Source organism: Lonchura striata, chromosome 1, assembly GCF_046129695.1.
Source record: "Lonchura striata isolate bLonStr1 chromosome 1, bLonStr1.mat, whole genome shotgun sequence".
Lineage (NCBI taxonomy): Eukaryota > Metazoa > Chordata > Aves > Passeriformes > Estrildidae > Lonchura > Lonchura striata.
This window is the reverse complement of record NC_134603.1, coordinates 134,604,300-134,628,518: the sequence shown is the minus strand read 5'-3', so window position 1 is coordinate 134,628,518 and position 24,219 is coordinate 134,604,300. Positions and strand designations below refer to the sequence as shown.

General features: G+C 38.7%; 1 protein-coding gene across 3 annotated transcripts; it reads left to right on the top strand.

The window, feature by feature from the left end:
* The first annotated feature begins 1,702 nt into the window (after positions 1 to 1,702).
* STEAP2 (STEAP2 metalloreductase) lies at positions 1,703 to 23,666 on the top strand. 3 transcript variants are annotated; one of them, XM_021551721.2, is made up of 6 exons: positions 1,710 to 1,761; positions 5,869 to 5,956; positions 6,222 to 6,746; positions 8,383 to 8,910; positions 10,538 to 10,702; positions 16,887 to 23,666. In XM_021551721.2, exons 3-6 carry the CDS (start codon positions 6,252 to 6,254, stop codon positions 17,169 to 17,171), a joined length of 1,473 nt encoding a protein of 490 aa, XP_021407396.2. In that variant the 5' UTR covers positions 1,710 to 1,761; positions 5,869 to 5,956; positions 6,222 to 6,251; the 3' UTR covers positions 17,172 to 23,666. The 3 variants fall into 3 exon arrangements, with proteins under 3 accessions (XP_021407395.2, XP_021407396.2, XP_021407397.2); XM_021551722.2 differs by lacking the exon at positions 1,710 to 1,761 and adding an exon at positions 5,638 to 5,655; XM_021551720.2 differs by lacking the exon at positions 5,869 to 5,956 and having other exon boundaries at positions 1,703 to 1,761.
* Positions 23,667 to 24,219: the final 553 nt, after the last annotated feature.

Below are 24,219 nucleotides of genomic sequence, written 5' to 3'. Positions count from 1 at the left end.
GTAATTGGGGAGGGAATGAATGGCTTCTGAACTACAACAGAAAAGTGTCACAGTCATCTCTTCAAATTCTACAGTATGGTTATCATGATTATATGTGGAAACAAATGTTTGTATTGATTGCATGGTTAATTTTGCTGAAGTCCTCGGTTAATACATCATAGAAACAAGTCAGCATGCATACACAAAAGATGAAAAATGTCACCTTCAGTGTTTAAGTGTCACCTGTGTATTCATCAGTTTTTGCTGCAACAGGAAAGACACATTTTCATATGGATTGGTCAGTTTGAAACAAAGTATTGAGGATCATACCTTGTTACATACATAGCATAGCCTAATGAAAAGCAGAATTTATTAGGTTAATCAGAAGATGTTAAAATCAGAAGCTATGCTTTTTCAGGGAAAAGCTCCATTTGTCTTCAACTGGAAATTCCCATGTCAAACAAGATAGAAATCAGATCTTGGGGCTCAGCTTTACTCCCACCTATACAGAGTATACTGGGCACACAGCAAACATGGGGTACATGGGTGTCACATAGTGACCTCCCCACTAACCAAACCTGGGAAGCTCTTCTGGGCTGCAGGGACACCCAACACCCTCTCAGAATTAATTTTTCATGAGAAAGGTGGTGAAATGTAGGAACAGGTTGCCCAGAGAGGTGGTGGGTGCCCCATTGTTGGAAACATTCAGTCAGGCTGGATGGAGCTGTGAACAACCAGATCTAGTGGAAGATGTTCATGCTCATTGCAAGGGTGTTGGACTCTGTGACCTTGAAGGGTCCCTTCCAACCCTGCCATTCTGTGACATATGATGGTACAAGTCCCCAGCCCTACAGCTGGCACTGGTTGCAGCAGCACCATTCTGCCAGGAGAGGATAAGGAAAGGTGGCCGGTCAGCGACAGTGGCCAAAGCTGAGGGGCCATCCATCGCAGGGCCATCCACAGCCCTCTTTCCCCACACCGACCCTCCATGCTGTCACAGATCACACAGACACAGAAACACAGAATTGTTAAGGTTAGAAGAGATCTCTGGAGATCATCTAACACCTGTCAAGGCAGGGTAACCTGGAGCAGGTTACATAGGAATGCATCCAGGTGGGTTTTGAATGTCTTTAGGCTACACAACCTCCCTGGGCAGCCAGTTCCAGTGCTCTGGAATGTGAAGTAGTTTTTCCTGATGTTGAGGTGGACATTTTTGAGTTTTGGTATATGGCAATTGCTCCTTGTCCTGTTGCTGGGAACCACTGAAAAGCACTTGGCACCACCCTCTTGACACCTGTCTTTGAGGTATTTATATGCACTGATGAGACTCTCTCTGTCTTCTCTTCTCCAGACTAAACAGGCCAAGATCCCACAGTCTCTCGTAAGAGAGATGATCCAGGTCCCTCAGCATCTTTGTTGTGTCCCCTGGACCCTCTCCAGTAGTTTTTCTTGCACTGATGAGCCCAGAATGGACTCAGCACTCCAGATGTGGCCTCACCAGAGCCGAGCAGAGGGGTAAAATCACCTGCTGGCCACAGGCTTCCGACGCATCCCAGGACAGCACCGACCCTCCCAGCCGCAAGCACACACCTGCCGGCTCACGACCAACTCGGCACCCACCGGGGCCGCCACGGCCCCGGCGCCGCCCGGCCGCGGTGGCGGGGCGGCCGCAGGGGGCGGGCGCAGCGGCAGGAGCGGCGCCGCCTCCCCGCCCGCCCGGCACTGCGGGCCCGAGTGCGAGGCGGAGCGGCGGCGGCGCGGTGCTGCTGGCGGCGGCCGGAGGTGAGCGGCGCCGGGGCCGGGCGGGCCGGGCCCCATCCCTGCCGGGCGCTCCTCGGCGCGGCCGCCGCCGGCGGGGCTCTGCCGCTGCCCAGCGCAGCGGCTGCCCCGCTCTCCGGGCGGGCTCTGGCGGTGCCGGCGCCCCGCGGAGCGGAGCGGGCCGGCCTCGGGCAGCCGCGCCCGGGCGGCTCCGGTACCTGGCGGGCCGGCGAGCCCCCGCCCCGCGGCGGGCGGCGGGGCCGGCGCTCCTGTCACGGGCGGTGTTGTCGCAGCTGGAGATGCCGGCCCGGCCCAGGGCCCCGCCGAGCTGCTCCGGGCTGGATTCCCTCGGCGCGCTGCCGCCCAGGGGCACCGGCCCGGCCCGGCCTGCCGCCCGCCCCGCGCAGCCCGCGCCCCGTGAGTGCCCGAGCGCGGCGTCACAGATACCGCGGCCCGGCCTGCGCTGGTTCGGTTTTCTCCTCCCGTACTTTTCCAGAACCATTTTTTCACGTGTGTCACCATCTGGCTGACATAGCTCTTGATGTTCTCTTAGCTAATTTAAGAGCATATGTCAAATCTGTGTCACTTCTATAATTTTGTTATATCTGAAATTAGTTCGTAAAAGAAGTTGGTTTTGTTGAAATCTCTTCCTGAACAACTCACTTCAACTGCTTCTTATCATCTGCTTCCCATTTATTTACTAGTTGATTGCACAATAACTTGATGAAAAACCTGTCCAGGGGCTGAAGTTAGGCTAACAAGTCTTTGTTTTCCGTAGTCATCCTCCCTTCTTTAAGCAATATGTGGTAACCTGGTCTTGTCATCTCTTTAGTTCTGAAGATGTCACTTTGGTCAGCATTTTAAGCATCACGGGCTGATTTCATAAGTGTCTGCTGACTTGAAAATCTTTATCTTATCTTTAACTTTATCCTTTACTCTTAACTTACCTTTTCCACTTTGCCTCACTGTCTGTCTCTCTGTAGAAGGAATTTCTTTAAATACCTATTTACAGTTAACTTTTATGTTGAGGGCTGAAATAAAGAAGACATTTAGCAATAGTATTGAGTTATAACTCATCCCTTTTCCTCTGAAGCTATAACCCTTGCCTTCTGTCTTTTATCTTTTTCTTGTATTTATGGAACTTTTGCTTGTTGCCATTTATCTTCTTAACTAGTTACAAATTCAGTTCTGTACCATCCTTGTTCTGATTTTATCCCTTCACGATGGCACTGTTTCTTTGTCTTTTTATAGTGCTCCTTGGCCATGCCCATAACATTATTTTTTTAATCTTGTGTGATTTTTCAGGTCAGGGAAGCTCTCCTGTTGCAGTTTTATGCTCTTGCCTCTGAATTGCAGTTGTGCACATGGTCCCTTTCAGTAACTGCTCTTGTACCTCTCTTAGATTACTTGTCTAAAAGTCATGTCAGCCTGTTCCCTGAGGGTTTTTTATGAAGTCTCTTTGTTTGATTCTGTTGCTCACGCTGTATTTTCCTTAGAACAGGCAGTGAGAAACTTTGGCCAGCAGGCCAAATTCAGCTCACCAGGGCAATTAATCATGTCCAAGTCCTGTGTGCCCACTCTCCCCAGGATCCTTTGGACTAAAATTGAAACTAGGCTGCAGCATGGTTAAATGGTACTGGGTAGCCCATTTCTTTATGGTAGTTCCCTTTCAATCTCACAGTTTTGCAGCATGTTCTGGTTACAGGGTATGAACTGAAATGGGCCACTCTAATCATATAGGGAAAGCATACATGTTACATGTTACAGTTACATTTCTTATCTCATTATTCCTGGCTGCAAACCCATCCTGATACAGGAAACACTGGTAGTTTAGTCATGTGTTAAATATGTTTCAGGTCAGTTATAAGGAAAAAGGCAATGCTTTTTTGGGTGCATGCATAAAAATCTTTGTGTTCTGCCTCTGCCAGAAGGATTCACTGTTAGAATATTTTCTTTGAATACTTTATGGTCATTTTCACATATTGCTTTCTGTCTTGAATTTCTGAGCCCAGTTTTGGTGACTTTGTACCTTCTAGTCAAAGCTGAAAGTGCCCATTCTTTTAGTAGCTCCCTCTAATTTCTGAAACACAAATCTGCTTTTAATTGTTCACCACACATGCTGTATTAGTAGCCAATGGCTGGTTTGTGTTCCCTGCTGATGATTAATTACCATCATATCAGCTCTTGGATGGTAGCTCAGGAAAAGGTTCTGTGTGGTCTGTTGTTGATTGCTCCCAAGACAGCAACATTGTAGTTTCTTTTTGCTCCTTCTTAGTCTGCCTCTCCTCATTTGCTTCTTTAATTTTCAGACTTTATTCCGGTTCTACAATTGTATTGGCTTTGCCTGGCAAGACTTTGGTAGCTGGATGGGGAGGAGGGCTGTAGGGGTGGTTTCTGTTAGAAGCTGCAGGAATCTTACCCTGTGTCTAATGGGGCCAGTGTCAGCTGGGTGTGGGATGGACACCCAGGGCTTAGCCCATCAGCAATGGCTGTTACCTCTCAGGTAACATAGGTAAGAAGGGGGGAAAAAGTAATTGCAGCTGCAGAACAGAGGATGAGAACATGTGAGAGAAACAACGTACATAGACACCAAGGCCAGTGAAGAAGAAAGAGGTGCCCTAAGCACTGGATTAGCCATTCCCCTGCAGCATGTGGTGCAGGCCATGGTGAGGCAGCTGTCCCTCTGCAGCCCATGAGGTTCATGGTAGAGCAGAGATCCACCTGCAGCCCATGGAGGAGCCCCACAACAGTGTAGGTGGATCTCTGAGAGGAGGCTGTGACCCCATGAGAAGGGGTGGAGCAGGCTTCTGGCATGGACCTGTGGAGAGAGGAGCCCACATTGGAGCAGGTTTCCTGGTAGGGCTTGTGACCCCATGGGGACCCATGCTGCAGCACTGTTCCTGAAGGATTGCACTCTGTAGAAGGGACCCTCACTGGAGGAGTTTGTGAAGAACTGTAGCCTGTGGGAAGTATGTAGAGGACTTTCCTTTGGGAGGAACCTCATGCTGGTGCAGAAGAAGGACTTCTCTCCCTGAGGAAGAAGCAGCATGAGAAACAGCATGTGATGAACTGACCATAATGTCCATTCCCTGTCTCCCTGTGCTGCAGAGGGGAGGAGGCAGAGATTTGGGAATAAAGTTAAGCCCAGGAAGAAACTTACTGGGGTGAGGGGAAGGTATTTCTTTAGGATTTGTTTTACTTGTCATTATCCTGTTCTGACTTGATTTGTAATAAAGTCAGTTAATTTCCCCAAGTAGAGTCTGGTTTGTCTCTGGTGGTAATTGGTGAGTGTTCTCCCCCTGTCCTTAACTCATGAGCCTTTCATGGTATTTTCTCTCCTCAGCCCAGCTGAGGAGTGATAGAGCAGCACCTTTTTGGACACCTGGCCTCCAGCCAGGGTCAACCCCCACCAGTGATGCAGAACCACCTAGGTCATAACTGTGGTTTCATGTGAACACTTCCCTCCTGAGGGTTGTTTTGTTGGTTTTTAATGTCTTTATTAGAGCTTTATTGAAATTCTGTGACTAAGGATAGAGCAGTATTTATTTTATTTTTCTGTGAGCCTTAGCTTCTGTTTTTCTTTAAAAACATCCCTTACTACACTGAATTTGAGTCCTAAAATTATCTTCCCTTTTATTGTTGGGTGAAATCTGTCTCTTCCTGCCATTAGCTTTTTATGGAAGACTGTTCCATGTGTTTGTGTCCAGGATTTATCTTGCCTGGATAGAAAATTGTGTTTAGCATATTTGTGACTCATGGCCTTGAATCCTTTACTCTTGCACCCACAGTTAATCCTTATACAGACCAAGCAGGCTGACCTAGAAATGTCATTAGTGATCGCACGACTAAGTCTTGATAAATTTCTTTGTTGTTTCTGCCATTGGATCGACATGGGCAGCCCATTTTCCAAGCTGACAGGTGAGTGTGTCAGATGGATGTTTGTCATGGTCTCAAGACATGTGCATCTTTGAGACTTCTGCATCTCCTACTTCATGGCCAGGAGAGGATATCATAATAATAACCTGCATAAACTTTTAATGGAACTTGGCTTCCATGTACTCACTGATCTCATGCTGATCACAGGCCAGTGCTCTTTACCATTTTCCAATTTTCTTTACATGTTTCCATCAGTTTCAGGAATACCAAGTTATCCTGTGGGCCAGTAATCCAGGGCAGTGGAAGTTAAGAAATAGAAGATGAAAAAATGGATTTTACTTAGGTAACTGCATTATTGAAGTGCTAAAGTACTTTATGTTTCTTCTTTCTCCTATTGGTGACATACTGCAGGACAAAATTAATTAGCACATACTTGATTAAGCAGAAAATGTAGTATGAAACAGAACCAAAGATTTTGCTTCCAGAGGTGTTAATGAATTTAGAGGTCTCATAAAATTGTATAATGCTGATTTTTCCTTCTTTTGTTTTTTCTTTTTTCTTTTCTTCTCTTTCCTTTTTTGTTTTTTTGGTTTTTTTTTTCCCTACAGAAATCATTGTAGGTTTGGTGTCTTGGAAGTATGGAATCAATCTCTATGATGGGGAGTCCCAAGAACCTCAATGAAACTTTCCTACCAAATGCTGCCAATGGCATACTCAAGGATGCCAGTAAGGTCACGATAGGCATCATTGGAAGTGGAGACTTTGCGAAGTCATTGACAATCAGACTTATCAGATGTGGGTACCACGTGGTCGTAGGGAGCAGAAACCCTAAACACGCTGCTGACTTCTTTCCCCATGTGGTTGATGTCACTCACCATGAAGATGCAGTAGCTAAAACAAACATAATTTTTGTAGCCATACACAGAGAACATTACACCTCTTTGTGGGATCTCAAACATTTACTTGCTGGTAAAATTCTGATTGATGTCAGCAATAATACAAGAGTAGACCAATATCCAGACTCCAATGCAGAGTATTTGGCATCACTTTTTCCCGATTCCGTAATTGTCAAAGGATTCAATGTCATTTCAGCATGGTCACTACAGTTAGGACCAAAGGATGCCAGCAGACAGGTAAATGTTTCTATTTGTATTAATTTAATTTATTTGTCAATGAAAATGACAGGAGCTGAATGTAACAACCAGAACTCATGAGATTTACATTCCCTGACTTAACATGCCTAAAATGTTGGACCTTCAGCTTACATTTTAGTAGCCAATAAAACCTTTAGAGTTTAGTTCATCCCATTGTAAGACAAATAAAGTAAATGGTCCAGTTTTTTCCCCTGCATTGCCTGTTGTCTTTAAAGACTGCAGAGGAAATGTGGATACTATCTTAAATAACTGACCTTTTGGTGACTACAGACAGGAGAAGAGTTGAGTCTCAATGTTTTCCATAGGAAATACGTTCATGTGTTTCCTGATGCTTTATACAAGGGATGAGACAGTCTTTTCCAGTGCATTTTAGTGGCAGCGTTGGGGTGAACTATTGAAAGAGATGCACAGAAATCTCAGGTCCCAATCTCAGAGGTTGAGAATCAGCTGTTCTACAAATGCTTGCATTCAGTGTAGCAGCAAAGTGATTGAAAGAAATAATGTAGATTTTAGAGTGCCCCAAAATCATAAATATGAGGGAACAGAAGGCAGCACATATGTTTCTGAGTGATCATTCATTTGATCCAGGCCTGCTTGTGAACATCATTTCAAATTCCTTCCCAGTATGTTCTGAAATCCATCCTGCATATAGAAAACACCCCTTTATGTTTTTCATGTTTTGCTGAAGTGATGTAAAGGATTTAAGACTGTACAAGCATTCAGTCCTTCACAGCTTTATGAAATCTGAATAATACATAAGAAATAAGTGATGCAACATGACTGCTGGAGACTAAATTCAGTTTTCTGGCACTTCAGGTAGATTAAAATGGAATGCAATTGATATGGAACTAGTGTAATCTAAAAAATAACTTCACCATGCTTCTTTTATCCCCTTTAAGAATACCGCAACACTAATTCACTTCAGTCAAAACAGATCATACTTGCTTCAATGCAGATGATCAGCAAATAGTGTTGAGCAAACTATAGTCCATTGAAAATTTTAATAGAACCTTGAAGTACTTTGTAGCAGTACACTTCTTTCACTGTGTAATAAGTGCCTTTAGAACAAGTTCTTATTTGGCTGCTAGTTTTTGTCTTTTCTGCAATCTGTGGAAATTTGGGTTATGAAATAAGGCTAAAACTGTTAACCATGGAGAGATTACACAGTTTGCTGCTTCTCAGTCTGTGTATGCTATAGTTGTTTAAGGGTCGTTGTTCAAGATTCCTGTATTTTGAGATATAATAGAGATTTTGTTTTTTCTGACATGCTTTTAGTTGTAGCTTCAAGTTAGTCCAGTCCTGCAGACATTTCGGTATGATAGGTTTCAGTGTACAGATTACTAAGACATTCCCCATTATTAAATCCAAGAAAAAGCCAATTTTGTTTTGATTACTCTGTTGCTAAATCAATGTGCATATCTGCACTTTGGCTAGATTTTTATGTGATTTTATTGTCATGCTGGCAATATAAGCTGTGATAAAGTGTACAGTTTTAGCAGTTGTGTTGTAGTTTTGATTTAGAAGCCCTTAAGGTTTTTGGTGGATTTTGCTGGTATTTGTTTACCTTTGAGACTTTTTCTCTGACTACAGACAATTCCCTTAACTCTCCCAACAGGTCTATATATGCAGTAACAATGTTCAGGCTCGCCATCAAGTTATTGAACTTGCCCGTCAGCTCAGTTTCATTCCTATTGATTTGGGGGCATTGTCATCTTCAAGGGAGATTGAAAACCTGCCTCTGCGACTGTTCACCCTGTGGAAGGGGCCTGTACTGATTGCCATTAGCCTGGCAACATTTTTCTTCATCTATTCCTTTGTCAGAGATGTCATCCATCCATACATGAGAAATCAGCAGAGTGACTTTTACAAGATTCCCATTGAGATTGTGAACAAGACTCTGCCAATTGTTGCTATCACTTTGCTTTCTCTGGTATATTTATCAGGACTTATTGCAGCTGCTTATCAGCTTTACTATGGCACTAAGTACCGGCGGTTTCCTCCTTGGCTGGACAACTGGCTCCAGTGTCGAAAGCAGCTTGGACTGCTCAGTTTTTTCTTTGCAGCAGTGCACGTGGTGTACAGCCTCTGCTTGCCTATGAGGAGATCAGAGCGGTACTTGTTCCTCAACATGGCATATCAACAGGTGAGAGTCTTTAGTTCAATCAGCCAAAAGTGCCTTGGCTGGGTGCATATGGCTCCTGAACACAATAACTGGGTTTTTCTTAATCTGCTCTGCTTCTTTTGGCACAAAAGTTATGGGTTATCTTATGCATAGGTGGTGCCAGATAAGGAGGCTAAAAGAAATACCTGTGCATTTTGCTCACCTTGTGGGTCAATCTGCAGTCAAGTTTGTGTGATAGGGGGAATCAAGGACATGTCCTACTGAAATTCCTGATAGCAATAAGCACAAGAAGAATGTAGGATAGGCAGGATAAGAGCAGCAGCAGGAAGATTCTGAGGTATGTTGTTTTCTATGTATACTTAAGACATGGGGGAAGTATGTGTATCATAAGTGCATTTACAAATATGAAAAGTACAAGCTACTGTAATCATGCTTACAGATCTTACTCCTGTGTTCCAAAAAGGAAAAAAAGAAGATACTTATATTTTGTAACATTTTGGACCAATGCTAAAAAATACTTTATTCTTTTAAAATTCTGTGGATATCCTCTATTGCAGGCAATAGAAATTGACTCATAGTTTCCAGGAACAATTGATCTTGCATAACCCTGAAACATTCTCTAGCAAATCTCTAGTCTGATGCTGCTGTCTCTCAGTGAGACAGCTTATTGTAACCTTTAAAGTAGCAGAAAAGCAGCATTGCCAAAAAAACAGCATTGCCATTCACCACATAAAATCTGTAGGAAAGAGAGAAGTGATAGAACAGAAAGGAAAACCAAATAAGGAAATAAAATTGAATGTAACAAATTAACAGGGAGTATCACAAACTCTGAAAGAGCTAGCATCAAAAACTGAACTTAAGAGAAAGGAAGGGAAAAACTGTAATAGGCAGCAAGAAACCATAATTCACACTTAAAATTAATAATACTAAAGGATTCATTGGTACTTCTAAGAAATTATCTTAGTTTTAATGATACTGTAAAACTCTCACTTGCTAATATTTCTAGTGCACCTTTTTCAAGACACGTCATATTGCAGAAGTTAACCTGGAAGTGGAAAAAATAATTGAATATCTAAGTTTCTTAGCTGTTAAGGTCCTGAATTGTTTCTTTTTTCTGGTAAAGCTCTCCAGTGAGAACCATCTTGGAAAAATCTGATGTCAGTAGTGAAAGAGAGAAGCAAGCTTGGACTAGCATAGAAAAGCTGAAAGAAATTAAGTCCTTTCTAAATGTGACTTATAAATTTATAATCTAATTTATAAATTAAAAAAAAATTTCAGGTTTATCCAACTTATGTTACAGAATTTAAGTTTGCAGAGTCTGAATAACACAGCTTCTGTTCTACAGTGTATAAGAATGTGCAGAATTACCTGATTTTATACCGGTATTGTTGTAAATGGTATATAATGTAACATTTTCTTTTAGCATCTCATCTAAATTTCTATGTTTAATATATTTTAATCTAGCAAGAGCCAATATCAGCAGTAAGGAAATAGTTGTTTTTCTCCAAGGCATGAGGAAACCTCTGAAATATTTGACCACATTTTATAGTTGTCCTGTGACTGTGAACTTGAAGTCAGCAAAATAACTTCTGTTGGTATTTTTTAATATTCTTTAGAATAAACTTCATTCTTTCTTCTCTTTCATCAGGTTCATGCAAATGTTGAGAATTCTTGGAATGAGGAAGAAGTGTGGCGAATTGAAATGTATATCTCCTTTGGAATAATGAGTCTTGGATTGCTTTCTTTGCTGGCAGTAACTTCCATCCCTTCAGTAAACAGTGCCTTAAACTGGAGGGAGTTCAGTTTTATTCAGGTGTGTTTCTTTTTTAATAAGGGGTTTTGGTGTTAACAAGAATTCCTTGATCACAGTCATGATCAACATCATAAACAGAAGCTCATTGCAATGTGACAAGAGCTTTTTTTCCCTCTGTCTCTGGTAATTCAATAAAAACAATGATTACTTAGCAAATATGTTACTATGAAGGCACATTAAGCATTTAATGAGTGTAGAACAGGACTTTTTATTCTACATTTGATCTTAAATAACCAACATAGCTAAAATCAAATTATAACTAATCAATCCCATCTCTATTCTTTGAACTCACTAAATTCAAATTAGATAAATTTGGACAAACCTGCTAAATGCAGTGATACTTGTATAGATAGATGCACACAGCTATTAAAATGGAAGACTTAATTTGCCCTGCAAGATTTTTATTGCACAATCCTCTGATAGCCATGGTGCCATTGGTTAAGTTTTACTTCTCATCTACTGTGAGACTTGACACAGCTCTCAACTGCATTATTCCCATTAGCTGAAAATACCCACTAGTAAAATATGGAGCTTCGCTTACTAAAGTCAGAGGTTTTTCAAGGTCCTGGCACACCATCTGCTGCCTTCCTTCCTCAGGTAAGTACCTAGAACATGCAAATCTAACCAGTATAAAATACTGAGAGACACAGGCTTTAGTGAACAGCTCAATGCTTGCTCCTACACATAACTGCCAGTACTTCTAGGTAGCAATCAGGTGTAAGAAATTTTACTAGGATTCAGTCAGGTGAAAATTCCTAAGTGTGCACAGTTTTAGCGTTTGTTATGTTTTGTTTTCTGACTTTGGCTTTAGTACTGTAGTCTTAGCTCAGTCTTTTCTGATGAACATTTTTTTAAGTTTAGCCTAATAATATTGCCTAATTCTGAGTCCTGTTCACTTTAGAATGTGGGCACTGACTTTAAAGTTCAGGGCTTGGGTTGTGCTTCATAATTTACAGACATTTTAAAGAGAGTGGTGGGAAACACTTCAAAGGCTGTAGTTGTTTGAGGTCTATCTATAATGTCTTCTCTTTTCCTTCTGATGTTCATTACTGCCAACTACAGATGGACCTACAAAAAGTTTGCTGAAAAGATTTTCAAAGTGGAGTTACCCTGATAGAACTATTTATTCAGTCACGGATTTGAGCCTTCAGAGAGACTAAATACTCAAGTGTATTGTTACAGCATCTCTGCCATCTGGAGTTCACTATGTGAGGACAATAGTACTGCTGTTGGGTGATATAAAACATTAGTGCAAAAGGGAAAAATATGTATTCACTTGTGAGTGATATGATGCCTTTATCCATTAGTAACTTCTAGCCACAAACACAACATTTTTGTCTTACTCATATTTGAAATTTCAGGCTTGTGTGACTGAGTCAAAACCCACACAATAATCACAATGATGTATTTACAGCTGCATATTTACTGCAGTTATTTCCACTGTAAATTAAGTCAAAATAGTTCCAAATCTAAATAACTATTAATGACCCATCTATCAGTATTTTGAGGAACTTTTTTGGCAATGAGTTGTTTGTTCTGGGTGTATGTTACAGTTCATGCTACATTATGTGCAGAAGATAACTGCATTGGTAATGAACTATGATCATTTACTATTCTTAATCACAAAAGTATTGAACTGCTAAAAATTTCTGTAAAGTTCATGAGTATTTACTTTGTCATTAATTCTCAGGATGTAAGTTATTCTTCATTTAGTCACTTGTAAAAATTTTTTTTTTCTTTCTTCAATCAGAAAACAGACTTCCAGTGATTGCTTACTGGAGTAAAAGGAGTCTGTATTTCAGTATGTTTCACTGTCCCTAGTATGCAAGGAGAACAGATAAAACATGATGATATACTTAGTCTCTTTTATGTTTTTCTTCTACTGAAGTTCAGTTCAGTGAAGGAAGATGAAACTTAAATTTCTCAATCTCTTCTATATCATGGGGATAAACAGCAGAACTTCTAACCTATCGTCCCATTGCTGCTGTTATTTTCAGTTGGGAAAAGCAGTTGGGAAAAGCTAGGCCTGAATCTCAGATGATTTGCCACAACAGCTGCTGGACTTGTTTCACATCTGATACATGAAGAATCAGTTGGTCAGCTAGCTCAGTGTCCCAGCTCAGCACTTCCCACTGAGAACAACACATTCTTGCTTGCTCATCTTAGTAAATGCAGTTTCATCAAAATAAGGGTGTGGCCTCTTCTAAATAGTTTTATCACTAGAACATATTCAGTCTTGAGTGCTACTAGGAAAATATGAGTTTATTATAGTGTACAGTATAGACTAGCCTTGTTCTAGTAGAACAAGCCCTAAGCAGCATCTCCCCAACCTACAGCAGTTCAAAGAGTCTTCAAACACAGTCTTCCTAATACTCAAAAGAAACACCAGTTGTCAATAGTTTTGCACAGAATTGCTGACATTTATATCCAAAATTATTTTGGAGATGCCTCCATTTTACCTAGCCTGGTTTCAAACACAGGTGTCAGCAGCTCCAGAAATTCCAGCCTGCTTCATCAAGGGAAAAGGACTTTGACAGGACAAGTAGTGCTGACTTCACTCATAGTATGCATATGAACAAAGTGAGATGTGAGAAGGTTTAATAGTGCAAAAGGAAATTACTGTGTCAGTCCTAGAAGGAGCTAAGAGACCAGAAGAGAGGAATTGCTACAATAATTGTTGAGTTGACCACTGTACAAAACCAAGGTTTGATTACTTGATCATGATTTGGAGAGAAACACTCATAACATCCAGATAGAGGAATCACAGAATAAGACAGTCATGAAGAGTTTTCTCAGTAGGAGTTCCTAGATGACTGAAACTTAGTGTGAAACTTTGCAGACACATTAATGTAACCCAGAGCTGAAGTTTACTGAGAAAAGCAGCAGGGAAGAAAGCTGGGGCTGATAAACTAATGCATTGGTTTTCTTAAATGCCACTTCAGTATTGTTCTTTTTTCATCTAAATACATTTGGATAAGGAGCAAAGGAAGACATAGGCAAGAAATACAAAATAATTCATATTTTGTCAGAGCAGGCAGAATGAACAGCTTAAACCAACACACTGTAAACAGAAAAAAAGTCATTTATTGAAACCTGTCCTTGACTATTGACATAAAGTACAAGGAAATGGAGAGTGTTGTCTGCAAGCTATCCTGCACTGGTTCTTTCAGTCTAGTGAGGAAAGTTAAACTGTAAATATATAATGTAAACATAAATGACTGCTACTTTTGTTTTCCAGTCTAAGACTTCAAGTCCAAACCCCATCATTTAAAGTGGCACTGGACAGAGCAGACTGGTTTTGAAAGCTGAGCTTCATAGTTTTTAGCGAAAAACAACACAAATCTGCCACTTGAGTGGTAGGAAGCTGACTTTTTGGAGATATTCCTTTTCTCTACTAGCCCAATCCTAAGGTTTTATGGAGGCAGTGCGAGTAGAGTATTTCTCATGCATACACTTTGAGGAAAGACTGCCTTAGTTCTCCCACAAGAATAGGACACTTTTCCCCCAGAGTAAGGTAGACAGAAGCCTGAGTATTTATCAAGTTGATAGGTAAGATTCCAGTCAGAAGTTACTACAAACAGTTTTTAAGTTTAGCAATAGACTGTTACACAGATAATCTGAAGTATATCTTGCATAAATGGTGAATTTAGAAAATATCTTTTGTATATGTAAATTGCTTGGAACTACTTGACCATTGTGAATGTAGAAATTCCTGAAGCAGATTTGCCCCATAGCACAGTTTTGTCTCTAAATACATACATGTTGCTGGTAACATTTTAGGAGTTTTTCTCTTTCATCCTTCCTGCTCCATTAAGTTTTGTTGGTTCCTTTCTCAAACAATACCAGTTTGTCCAATTTATCAGTAGCCTTGGCTGGAAATCTCCCATATTGACTAAAATCTGACTTTGATCAGGAAGGAAAAGAAACAAAACAGAGAGGACTTAGAGAAAAGCTAAAAGATTTGTGAGTCCATAGGAAATGTGCTAATCTATTACTCAGCTTTCAGGAAATACAGTATTATGGAAGATAAGAAAACAAAGCAGCCAAAGATACTCTTCCACTTTTCCCAGCAGCCGTTCTAAAGCCCAGGCAGAGGGTTGCCAGGATTTACAACTGATTCTGCTGCTTACTGCACTGTTCAATGTAAATTTACCAGTGAAGAAACAGTATTTCTTCTTGCTGCTTTCAGAAGTCCTCTGCTCCTAAAGGAATTATCATCTGAAGCCTGGTACTGGTAATTAAGGGCCCATTTGAAGAACATAGCATTAGTAGCTGACAGAAGCTATAGCAATGTCTTTGTTGGTTTTTCAGATCTGTGGTTGAAGTTGTGTAGTACACACTAGCACGTGCTCTACCAACAGTTCAGAGAAGCATATGGCAACTCTTCACAGGGCAAAAACAAAAAAAAAAAAACTTAATGAAAACGCATCATATGTTTTTCTTGTCCTTTTGTTGTTAGTTTAAAATATACTGGATGTACTTCTTAGTTTCTATTTTGACCATTAGATAAACATATATAGATGTCTCAAAACTACAGCTTGCAAATGGAAGTAAAATAAGCACTAAAATAAAATAACTGGAAATTAATGTATAATATTCCCCTCCTGTTTCTTTTTTCAAAAATTGTTATATTTCTCATCAGTAATCCTGATGAAGCAATGAGGGATATGATTCACTTGTGCCCTTCTCCCTGCTGGCAGTAATATAACAATGAATTCAGAACAGTCATTCCAAGAAAAATCTGCAACAACATATTAAAACATCAGGTTGGATCATATAGTTTGCTGTCCAAATTTCTTCCCAGAAGTTCCGTTCAGATACCCCATAGGCCATTTTCATATCTTCCAGTGTTTGTCTAAATGTTCTGTTTACTATGGGATATTTTGGGAACAAATTATTTTTTTAAGAAAAAGTATGAAACATACTAAAGATTAACAAAATGGCCCTGAAACTATTGGCAAAAAAGATACACAAATATTGCAAAGTCAAAAAACAGGGTAGCAATCCCAAGAAATTAAAAGAAATATTATTTTCCTTTTATACCATTATACCTGTGAACTTGCAAATAGTATTATCTGAGACATTCTTCTTGCTTTAGAAGCTGCTTAAATCTTGAAGTAGAAGGCATTACTTCTTTCACTACCTATTATAGACCCTTAGGCTGCATTTTTCTTTGTTTCTCTCTTTGCTGGAATTAGACCATACTTTGGTAGCCAGTTACCTTTCTTAATGCTCATTCCCTGTTTCAGTGATTTTCTACAAATGTTTCCCAGCCAAGTTAGCTATTACACCACTTTGGCCAGAAAGTGTTTTTCTTCATTTGATCACCACCAGAAGTCAAAGCATAGTAGTCTTCTTTTGTCATGGTTTGGGACAGTTAAATTGATGCATTGTCAAATCTGCGAAGCATTACAGCTACAGGGTCCGTTTTTAAAAAGGTGGATTCACAGAACTGTTGAGTGACCCCTGTCATTACCACCTTTTGTGGCAAGCTCTAGATTTATGTGCTGAGTAGTCCTTTCTCTGCAGGCACCTTTTATCCAGCGCTGCTGGTTTATGGTAAACTGCAGCACTGCTTTGTGCTGTTATGCCCAAGCCCTGCAGTTCAGATATTCCCATTAACCAGTCATCAACAACTGATGGAGAAGGTAAGGGGTGGTTTATGCTAACATCAGACAAGTGGATGTAGGCCTTTGTGAGGCAGAAGTAAGCTGTGCATCTCAAAGTGATAAAAATATGCAAGTTTAGGTCCAAATCTCTTCCAACAGAATTGCATTGTTCCATAATAAGGATCTATCCTCATAGTTAAGAAATAGGAAACTTAATTTCCAATCACAATGGATGTTGCTCTCGTAACTACTCAGGAATTGTTTCTTACTGGCATACCTATCCTGAAGTTGGCTTCCATTACTTAGAATTTGGGCAGACATAATTTCAGCTTTGACTAAGGCCTGTAGATGTTAGGAGAGATACTCTGTAAATCAGTGCTCAATACAGTCTGTAAATTTCAGAATATTAACTTAAAACCATATATTGCTAACTTAATGTAGTGAATAGGTAAGAGATTTTAACTTGATGTCTAATAGAAATGTTAAAATAATCCAAATAATGTATTAGAGCTGTCAGATGAAGGACCAAGTGCTATTATATCCTCTTTTTTTTCCTGTTTTCTCTTTCTTCACAGTCTACACTTGGATACATTGCTCTACTTATAAGTACTTTCCATGTACTGATTTATGGATGGAAGAGAGCTTTTGAAGAAGAGAATTACAGATTTTACACACCACCAAATTTTGTTCTTGCCCTTGTTCTGCCTTCCATTGTAATTCTAGGTAAGATCATCTTACTTTTGCCATGTGTAAGTAGGAAGCTGAGGAGAATTCGAAGAGGATGGGAGAAAAGCCATGTTATAGAAGAAGTAAGTGGGTCTGTTCCACATCTCTCTCCAGAAAGGATAACTGTAATGTGATGATATTTGTTAACATCGTTGTACATGTTTGGGCTTTGTTTTTTGGTTTTTTTTTGTCATAAACTTGCATTTTTAGGAGTTTAGTTAAGTAGGAGTCTTTGTAAGGTCTCTTGCTTGGCATATAGTACAAGCTCTTAATCAAACTGATACATTTATAACTAGAAGACTACTTCTGATAAATACAAAAATATTTTTGTTTTGGATTACAGAGGGCAGATGATTATGAAATTAAAAAAAAATATGTTACTTTGCACAGTTATATCACAATAATATTTTATTAGAACCAGGCTTTACAGATAATTTTTTTGCCTTAGATCATATGTGTCAGAGTCCTGCTTATTAATATGACATTTTCTGGGCTGTGTTTCTTCTATTAAAACCACATTTCTGGGTTAATGGTTTCAGAATGTAAAGTAAATTATTTAGAAAATAACCAAGGTTTGAAACAAATTAATTTGTAATGATTACAGAATGACAGAATGTTTTGAGTTGGAAGGGACCTTAAAGATCAGTAAGTTCCAATGCCCCTGTCGTAGGCCTTGACAACCTTCACTAGACCAAGTTGTTCAAAGTCCCATCCAACCTGGCCTTGAACTCTTCCAGGGATGGTGCAACCACAACTTCTCTGGGCAACCTGTGCTAGTGCCTCACCACTCTCACAGTAAAGAACTTCCTCCTAATACCCAGTCTAAACCAACTCTCATTTAGTTTATGGCCGTTCCCCCTTGTCCTGTCACTACATGCCATTGCCCTCTCCAGCTCTCTTGTAGGCTCCCTTCAGGTACTGGAAAGCTGCAATTATGTCACCCCTAAGCCATTCCCTCCAGGCTGCACAAACCCAATTCTCTCCATCATTCCTCACAGGAGAGGCTCCCCAGCCCTCTGATCATCTCAGTGGCCCTGCTCTGGACTCACTCCAACCCATCCATGTCCTTCCTGTGCTGGGACCCCAGAGCTGGGTGCCGTGTTCCAGGTGGGGTCCCTCTCACCAGAGCAGAGCAGGGGGACAAAACCTCCCTGCCCTGCTGCCCACGCTGCTCTTGGTGCAGCCCAGGACACGTTTGGCTCTCTGGGCTGTGAGTGCCCATGGCTGGGTCATGTCCAGCCTCTCATCCACCAGCACCCCCAGGTCCTTCTGGGCAGGGCTGCTCTCAATCCTTCATCCCCAGCCTGTGCTGACACTGAGGTTACCCCAGCCCAGGTGCAGCACCTTGCACTTGGTCAAGTGTATTGCACATGTACAGTATTTGTATGTGGTTTTACACCATTCCATGATTTGAATATGCAAACCCAGTCTCAATTATGGTGTGACTGTACATCTTGTAAGCAAAGGGTATTACTGTACTAAACCGTCTTTTTTTTTTCCAAAGTATTAAGTAGGATTTGAGACCTTTGGCATCTGTTTATTTCCATACATCATATAATGAAGATTTAAAACAATGCTATACATTTATAGAAATATAGGTGTGTAAACTAGTTTTTGATTTTTTAATTATTTTGAAATATGAGGAAATAATTTTAAAACAAAAAGAAAAGCTGAGAATTCAGCAACAATGAAAATCTGTTTTCACTGTGAAACTTCCAATATATTGGAAACATCACAATACTCGTGTTCTGTATGTGTCTACACTGGAGTTTCAGTTATTATATATATGAATTTCCCAGGATGAGTCTTAAATTCTTAGTATCTTTTTGTGCAAATCCAATCTTCTATTTTTATATAAAGGTCTAACTTTTCCAAGTTTCTCTGGGATATGCCTGCAATTTTGAGAAACCAAATTGTTATTCTTTTACTTAAAAATGGCTAAACCTTGACATGTGCATTTCCTGTTGGATTCTACATAATGTTCACAATTATTTCTTACTACTGCTGTGTCAGTAGTAATTATTCTTCTCTAATAAAACAACCAAACCCAACTCATACCTTCAGGCTGCTACTGCTTAATTAGCAAAATTTCTATTCCAGTGAATCAGATTGTTTATTTGGTCCTAATTTTCTTGTATTAAATTATATTTTTTAATCTACATTTGCACTATTTAAAATCTCTAATTTTCTTAGCTGAACTTTCTCTTACTATTTATTGCTTTGTAAGAATTTCTCCTATCTTGCATCAGAAATATACAGAATTAAGCTTGAGTTTATCCTTAAATATCACTGGTCCTGTAAATCTCATTATTCCCGCTTGTAATAAAACAAGCAGCTTCACAGACAAAGAAGATTCTGAAATCAAGTCCTGCCCCAGTTATGCCAACCTAAGCCTAAAGAATTCATGTTAGTTGTTCTTAATTTAATTAAAAATACAAAATATCTACAACAATTTTTTTATTCTGGTATCCAAATTCCCCAAAGTTACACTTCAAGCCTATGTATATTCTGGGTGTTACAAAATGAGAGACAGTTGAACTTCCTTTCATTTTAAGGATGTTCAAATCTAGAGATGAAAAATAAAATACTTGCGTGATGTTTTTTTTTACAAATTAAAGCATTTTTGTATGTCTTTAGACATGTTTTGTACTGAATGGGAGTCCAATGGATTCTTGAAAATGGAGGTCTTTGAATACATTTTTTGAAAAAAAAACAACTATGTTATGTTGGTCAACAGATATTATTTTAGTTCACAAATTTTCAATTTCAAGTAGTTGGAAAGCTCAGATTTATCGTCCTTGTGAGGAGTCAATTGGAAGGAAAATAATTTTATTTCGCCATTTTTGGAAAAATAAATCATAATAATAGCTATAATTGGTCAGGCTGAGGTCTTTGAGACTTGTTTCAATAGCTGATAAGTGGTAGATGCTTCCAAAAACAAAGCAGATGTCTGGTGACTTTTTCCCAAACACAACTTCTCAGCCTCTTGGAAATCAATAATTTTGGAATTGAGACAGATGCTTCCTCTGGATTACTGCATTTAATAACTATGTTCTCCAAAAATGTATCAAATATTTTAGAAGTTAGAAGCTTTCCTATTTTTTTAACAGAAAAATGAAGAAGTAAAAGGTTCAATATATCTATTAAATAAATAAATAAATATTTGCCTTTTTTTCCAAAACCAATTAAGTTTGTTTCAGGGTATTTATTTTATTGTTCCTCCTCCAATATGCAGCTATTTCAGTGATACTGGTGGTGATATACAAGTACACTACTCTTTAATCAAACATTCTAGACATTAACTGAAAATTCTGTTGTTGCTGGAGACAGACAGGAGCCTAAACTAGTAAAAATTAGATTTGCACATAAAAATGAAGAATAAGTAACAATTACAACTTCTAACTTAACTTTGTCTGTAATGGCGTTCCAAAAGGTGTTTATTTCTTAAAAGGCTTTCAGAATTGCATGTCCTGGACTGTTTCCTATTTCATTACTGCAGAGTGAAACTACACGAGGTTGAAGCATTGTGCTTCATTCCTTTAAATAAAATCAACTTTTAAAATCTTAGAACATATCAAATCTTGGTTAATTTTAAGGGGATAAATACCACTCTTTTTTTTACCCCAGTCCTGCATATGAAAACTAATTAAAATCACTAGAATGGGCTGGTATAACTGAGAGTAGAATTTCATACCTCTGAACAGATTTCAGAAAGTATTACTGTTGACAGTCTGACTACATTTGAAAATTAAATGCTGCTGTTATTTTGTGGTAATTTTACATTTCTGTAGAATATGTAATTAACATTCATGTTCCCTACAATTATTTAATTATTTTGATGCAATAGTGATAATGTTGCAGAACTGTGATATTGTACTTACTGAAAATTACTGTCAAAGTCCATAGATATTGTACTGTAATGCATCCACTGACAGTATATGCAGAAATGTATTGGCCCTCTTTCCTATGCAAAAAGTTACTTCATCATTAAATTTCTTCTACAATTATTAAACTGCTAAATTGCAAAGTGCCAAAGATGTCTGGAGAGAGTAATGATGAGTCATTCATATTTTCAGGTTATGTGTAGAAAATTAAAATTGTGTTTTAATTTTATATGTTACTTTAATGGCTGAAATATTGAAGTATTAATAAATAGACAGTATTTTTAGATTAACTATATGAAGGCATTTTGTGAAATATTTGTGCTACAAAAATGACATATAGTTTCCTGTTAGGCCATGTATTTACTTCTAACTGGAATAGCATGTTGACTTGTTATTTAATATTTTGTAGTGTTTTTTAAGGACCAATTCATTCTAACAAGACACTGTTAAGCCTGAAGGTAAACGACTCTCATGCATTTAGCAAACTTTATATCCAGCATATGTTTCATCCCTCATGGGATCTTCATTCATGTGACCAAACACACTGATTTCTATAAACTCACAATAGCACTTCTCATTGGAAAAATACTGGAGGCTAACTGTTTAGTTTAGATTGCCTAAATATAAACAACTAAATTCATATAGACATCTTAGTTACTTAGAAGAATAAACACATATTTTGAGGAACAGCCTACTATAAAATTATTTTTGTGTAGCTTTATATAAATTGCTTTACTGCCTAATGAAAATACATAATGAAATAAGCCTAATTTCTCTTAATTATTGTACAGTTTAAAAAATAGTGCTTGGTATGTGATACAGAATTGTACATGTATTATAAAAAGGAGACTTCTATGTATTTAGCAATAGGTTATTTGTTTTCTATGGATATTAAAGTGGTCTTAACACTGTCTAAAATAGAGTTCTCTCATAGGATTACATGTGTCTTTAATTTTATCTTAAAATTCTATTAACTGTTGCAACTATGTACAGGTTAATTAAGTGCACATTCTTGAATTATTTAGAGGTTTTTAGTTATTTAGAAATGAATTATTTTGTAATTGTTTTGCAAGTTGTTTAGCTTGTGGTAATGGTTACTGTGAATTGTTGCCACATTTTTTTGTTCCAACATTGTAAATTATGTGATGTACCAAGAATATTTTAATTTGCCATTAATTGCCTATACAATAGTGTGTCTGTGTTTAAGTCTGTATGGTATTAGCTGCCCAACTGGCATTAAAGAAAATAGTTAATTAATATAAGACAATGAGTTCTCCAGTGGCAATAAATTTCACAGGTATGAATACAGTTAGGAAACAGCTTTCCTCTGAAAGTTAGATACATCAGGTGCATAAAAATTGGATATACTGAAATTTTCAGTGTAATATTTTCACATATGCAGTGGTAATGAATGCATATGCATAGTTCCTTGCAGACTGTGCATCTCCAAATGCACATGGTTTTGATTTCTTGGCTGTTCACCCTGTAGTATTTTCTATCAATATAATGAATAATGTTGCAGTACTGATATTGTATCACCATATGATACTGCTTGAATTAATTACAGCCTTTAAAATAAGTGACACATTTAACTGACTTGAACAATTGTATTTTGTCATATATTGTTTATCATGCCTGTTGGCAGTGTCTTACAATAAGCATAACATGTCTCCCATGTGTAATATTCTCTTTGTAGTTGTGTTTGTGAGACTGTTTGTGCTGTCTCTCTGAACAGGGCTATTATAAATTATTAACAATGCTTTTACCTATTTTTCCATATACTGTGTTTTACACAAAAATCAATAAAAAAATCAATGTAAGGTATTTTGCCTTTTCTTCTGTGCTTATGCAGAATAAATTTTAGCTTGTGTTTCTTTCTAATTCATGGGTGCTCTGATCAGCATTTTCTCAGCAAGATAAAACTTGAATGTGAGTTCATAAAAAATATCTAAGGGCAATTTATTTCTTTTTCAATGTCTGGATTACATCTTACAGCTTTTTCACACAGACACACTGGATAGCTATATCCCTTATCCTACTCGAAGATATTTTCCAGGCTTTCAGAACACAAGTGAACACTACAGTACTACCAGCATATTTCACTCCACTTTTCATTCAACAAAAACTTTGTCCATTATGAGATTGCTAAGCACCATTATGTTTGCCAAGTGTCCTGCTGTGTGCACGAAATAGAATTACTCTTCAAATGAAACAAACAGGTGAAGCACTTTGCAGTCCTTCTTTTGGAAATACATAACATTTTTCCTAAGAGGCTTATGCCAGCACAAGAGGAAAGCCATACATGAGAGGTATAATGCTGTTTAACAGTCGATCAGCTGCATAAACTGTTCCGAGTGCAGAGAAGTAAAGATGCATGGGTCAGTGGAGCTAGCAGCATTTGCATTGCTTTCACATTAGGTGGCATTGCCTGCCCAGACTCCCAAATGGAATATAGGTATTTTTAAAATTCAGAACATTTAATATTGGTTTGTGCCACGCCTAACCTAACAGTAACATTTTGGACCTTGAGGTTTTTCTTTTCTTGGCTTTTATGTTTTTAATATCTCCATTTTTCTGTATCTCAGTGCTTGTTCTACTGAATGTTGATACTATGCCAGCAGCTGGGGCCCCAAACATACACTTTTCTCCGGCCTTGTACTCCAGCTCTATCACTGTACAAGAGTATAAATGTCTTGTGATTTATTGTGTTTCCTTACAATAATAAAGATCAGTGTGAAAATTCCATACTTTCACAATTCCATACCATCCCATGACCTCAACACTGTATTTTAGTAGTACAGGCAGGTAAATCCAGATGTTGGAAGCTCTGTTGACTTGATGGGTTTGAGTCTACTGCCAGCCACTTCAAAGGTATTTTCCTTTTATTCTGTGAATTTCAAACATGGGTCTGTCAGAACAGACAAAAAAAAACACAAAAGGATAATGAAAAGGAAGTCAAGAGTCAACAGACTTAGAAAGAATCTTGGGAAGGCTCTGATTTCTGTACTTTAAAACCCTCAGTGTCATATTTGATAGAGTGCAGGTGGCTTTGGACAGAGTCTAGATGTTGAATATAGCCAAGAAAAGGACATCACTTGACTAGAGCTGAAGACCCCTATTGCAGCACATGAAAGGTATATACTAAATAATAGTCCTTTAAAAGCTCACAACTTAATTTCTAAAACAGTGAATACTGCGTGCTAGAGGAAATAATTCACTCAGCAAAGTCAACAGGAAATTAATAGCAGACCTAGATATGTAACTGTGATCTTCTAACATGCAGCTGTGTCCAACACAC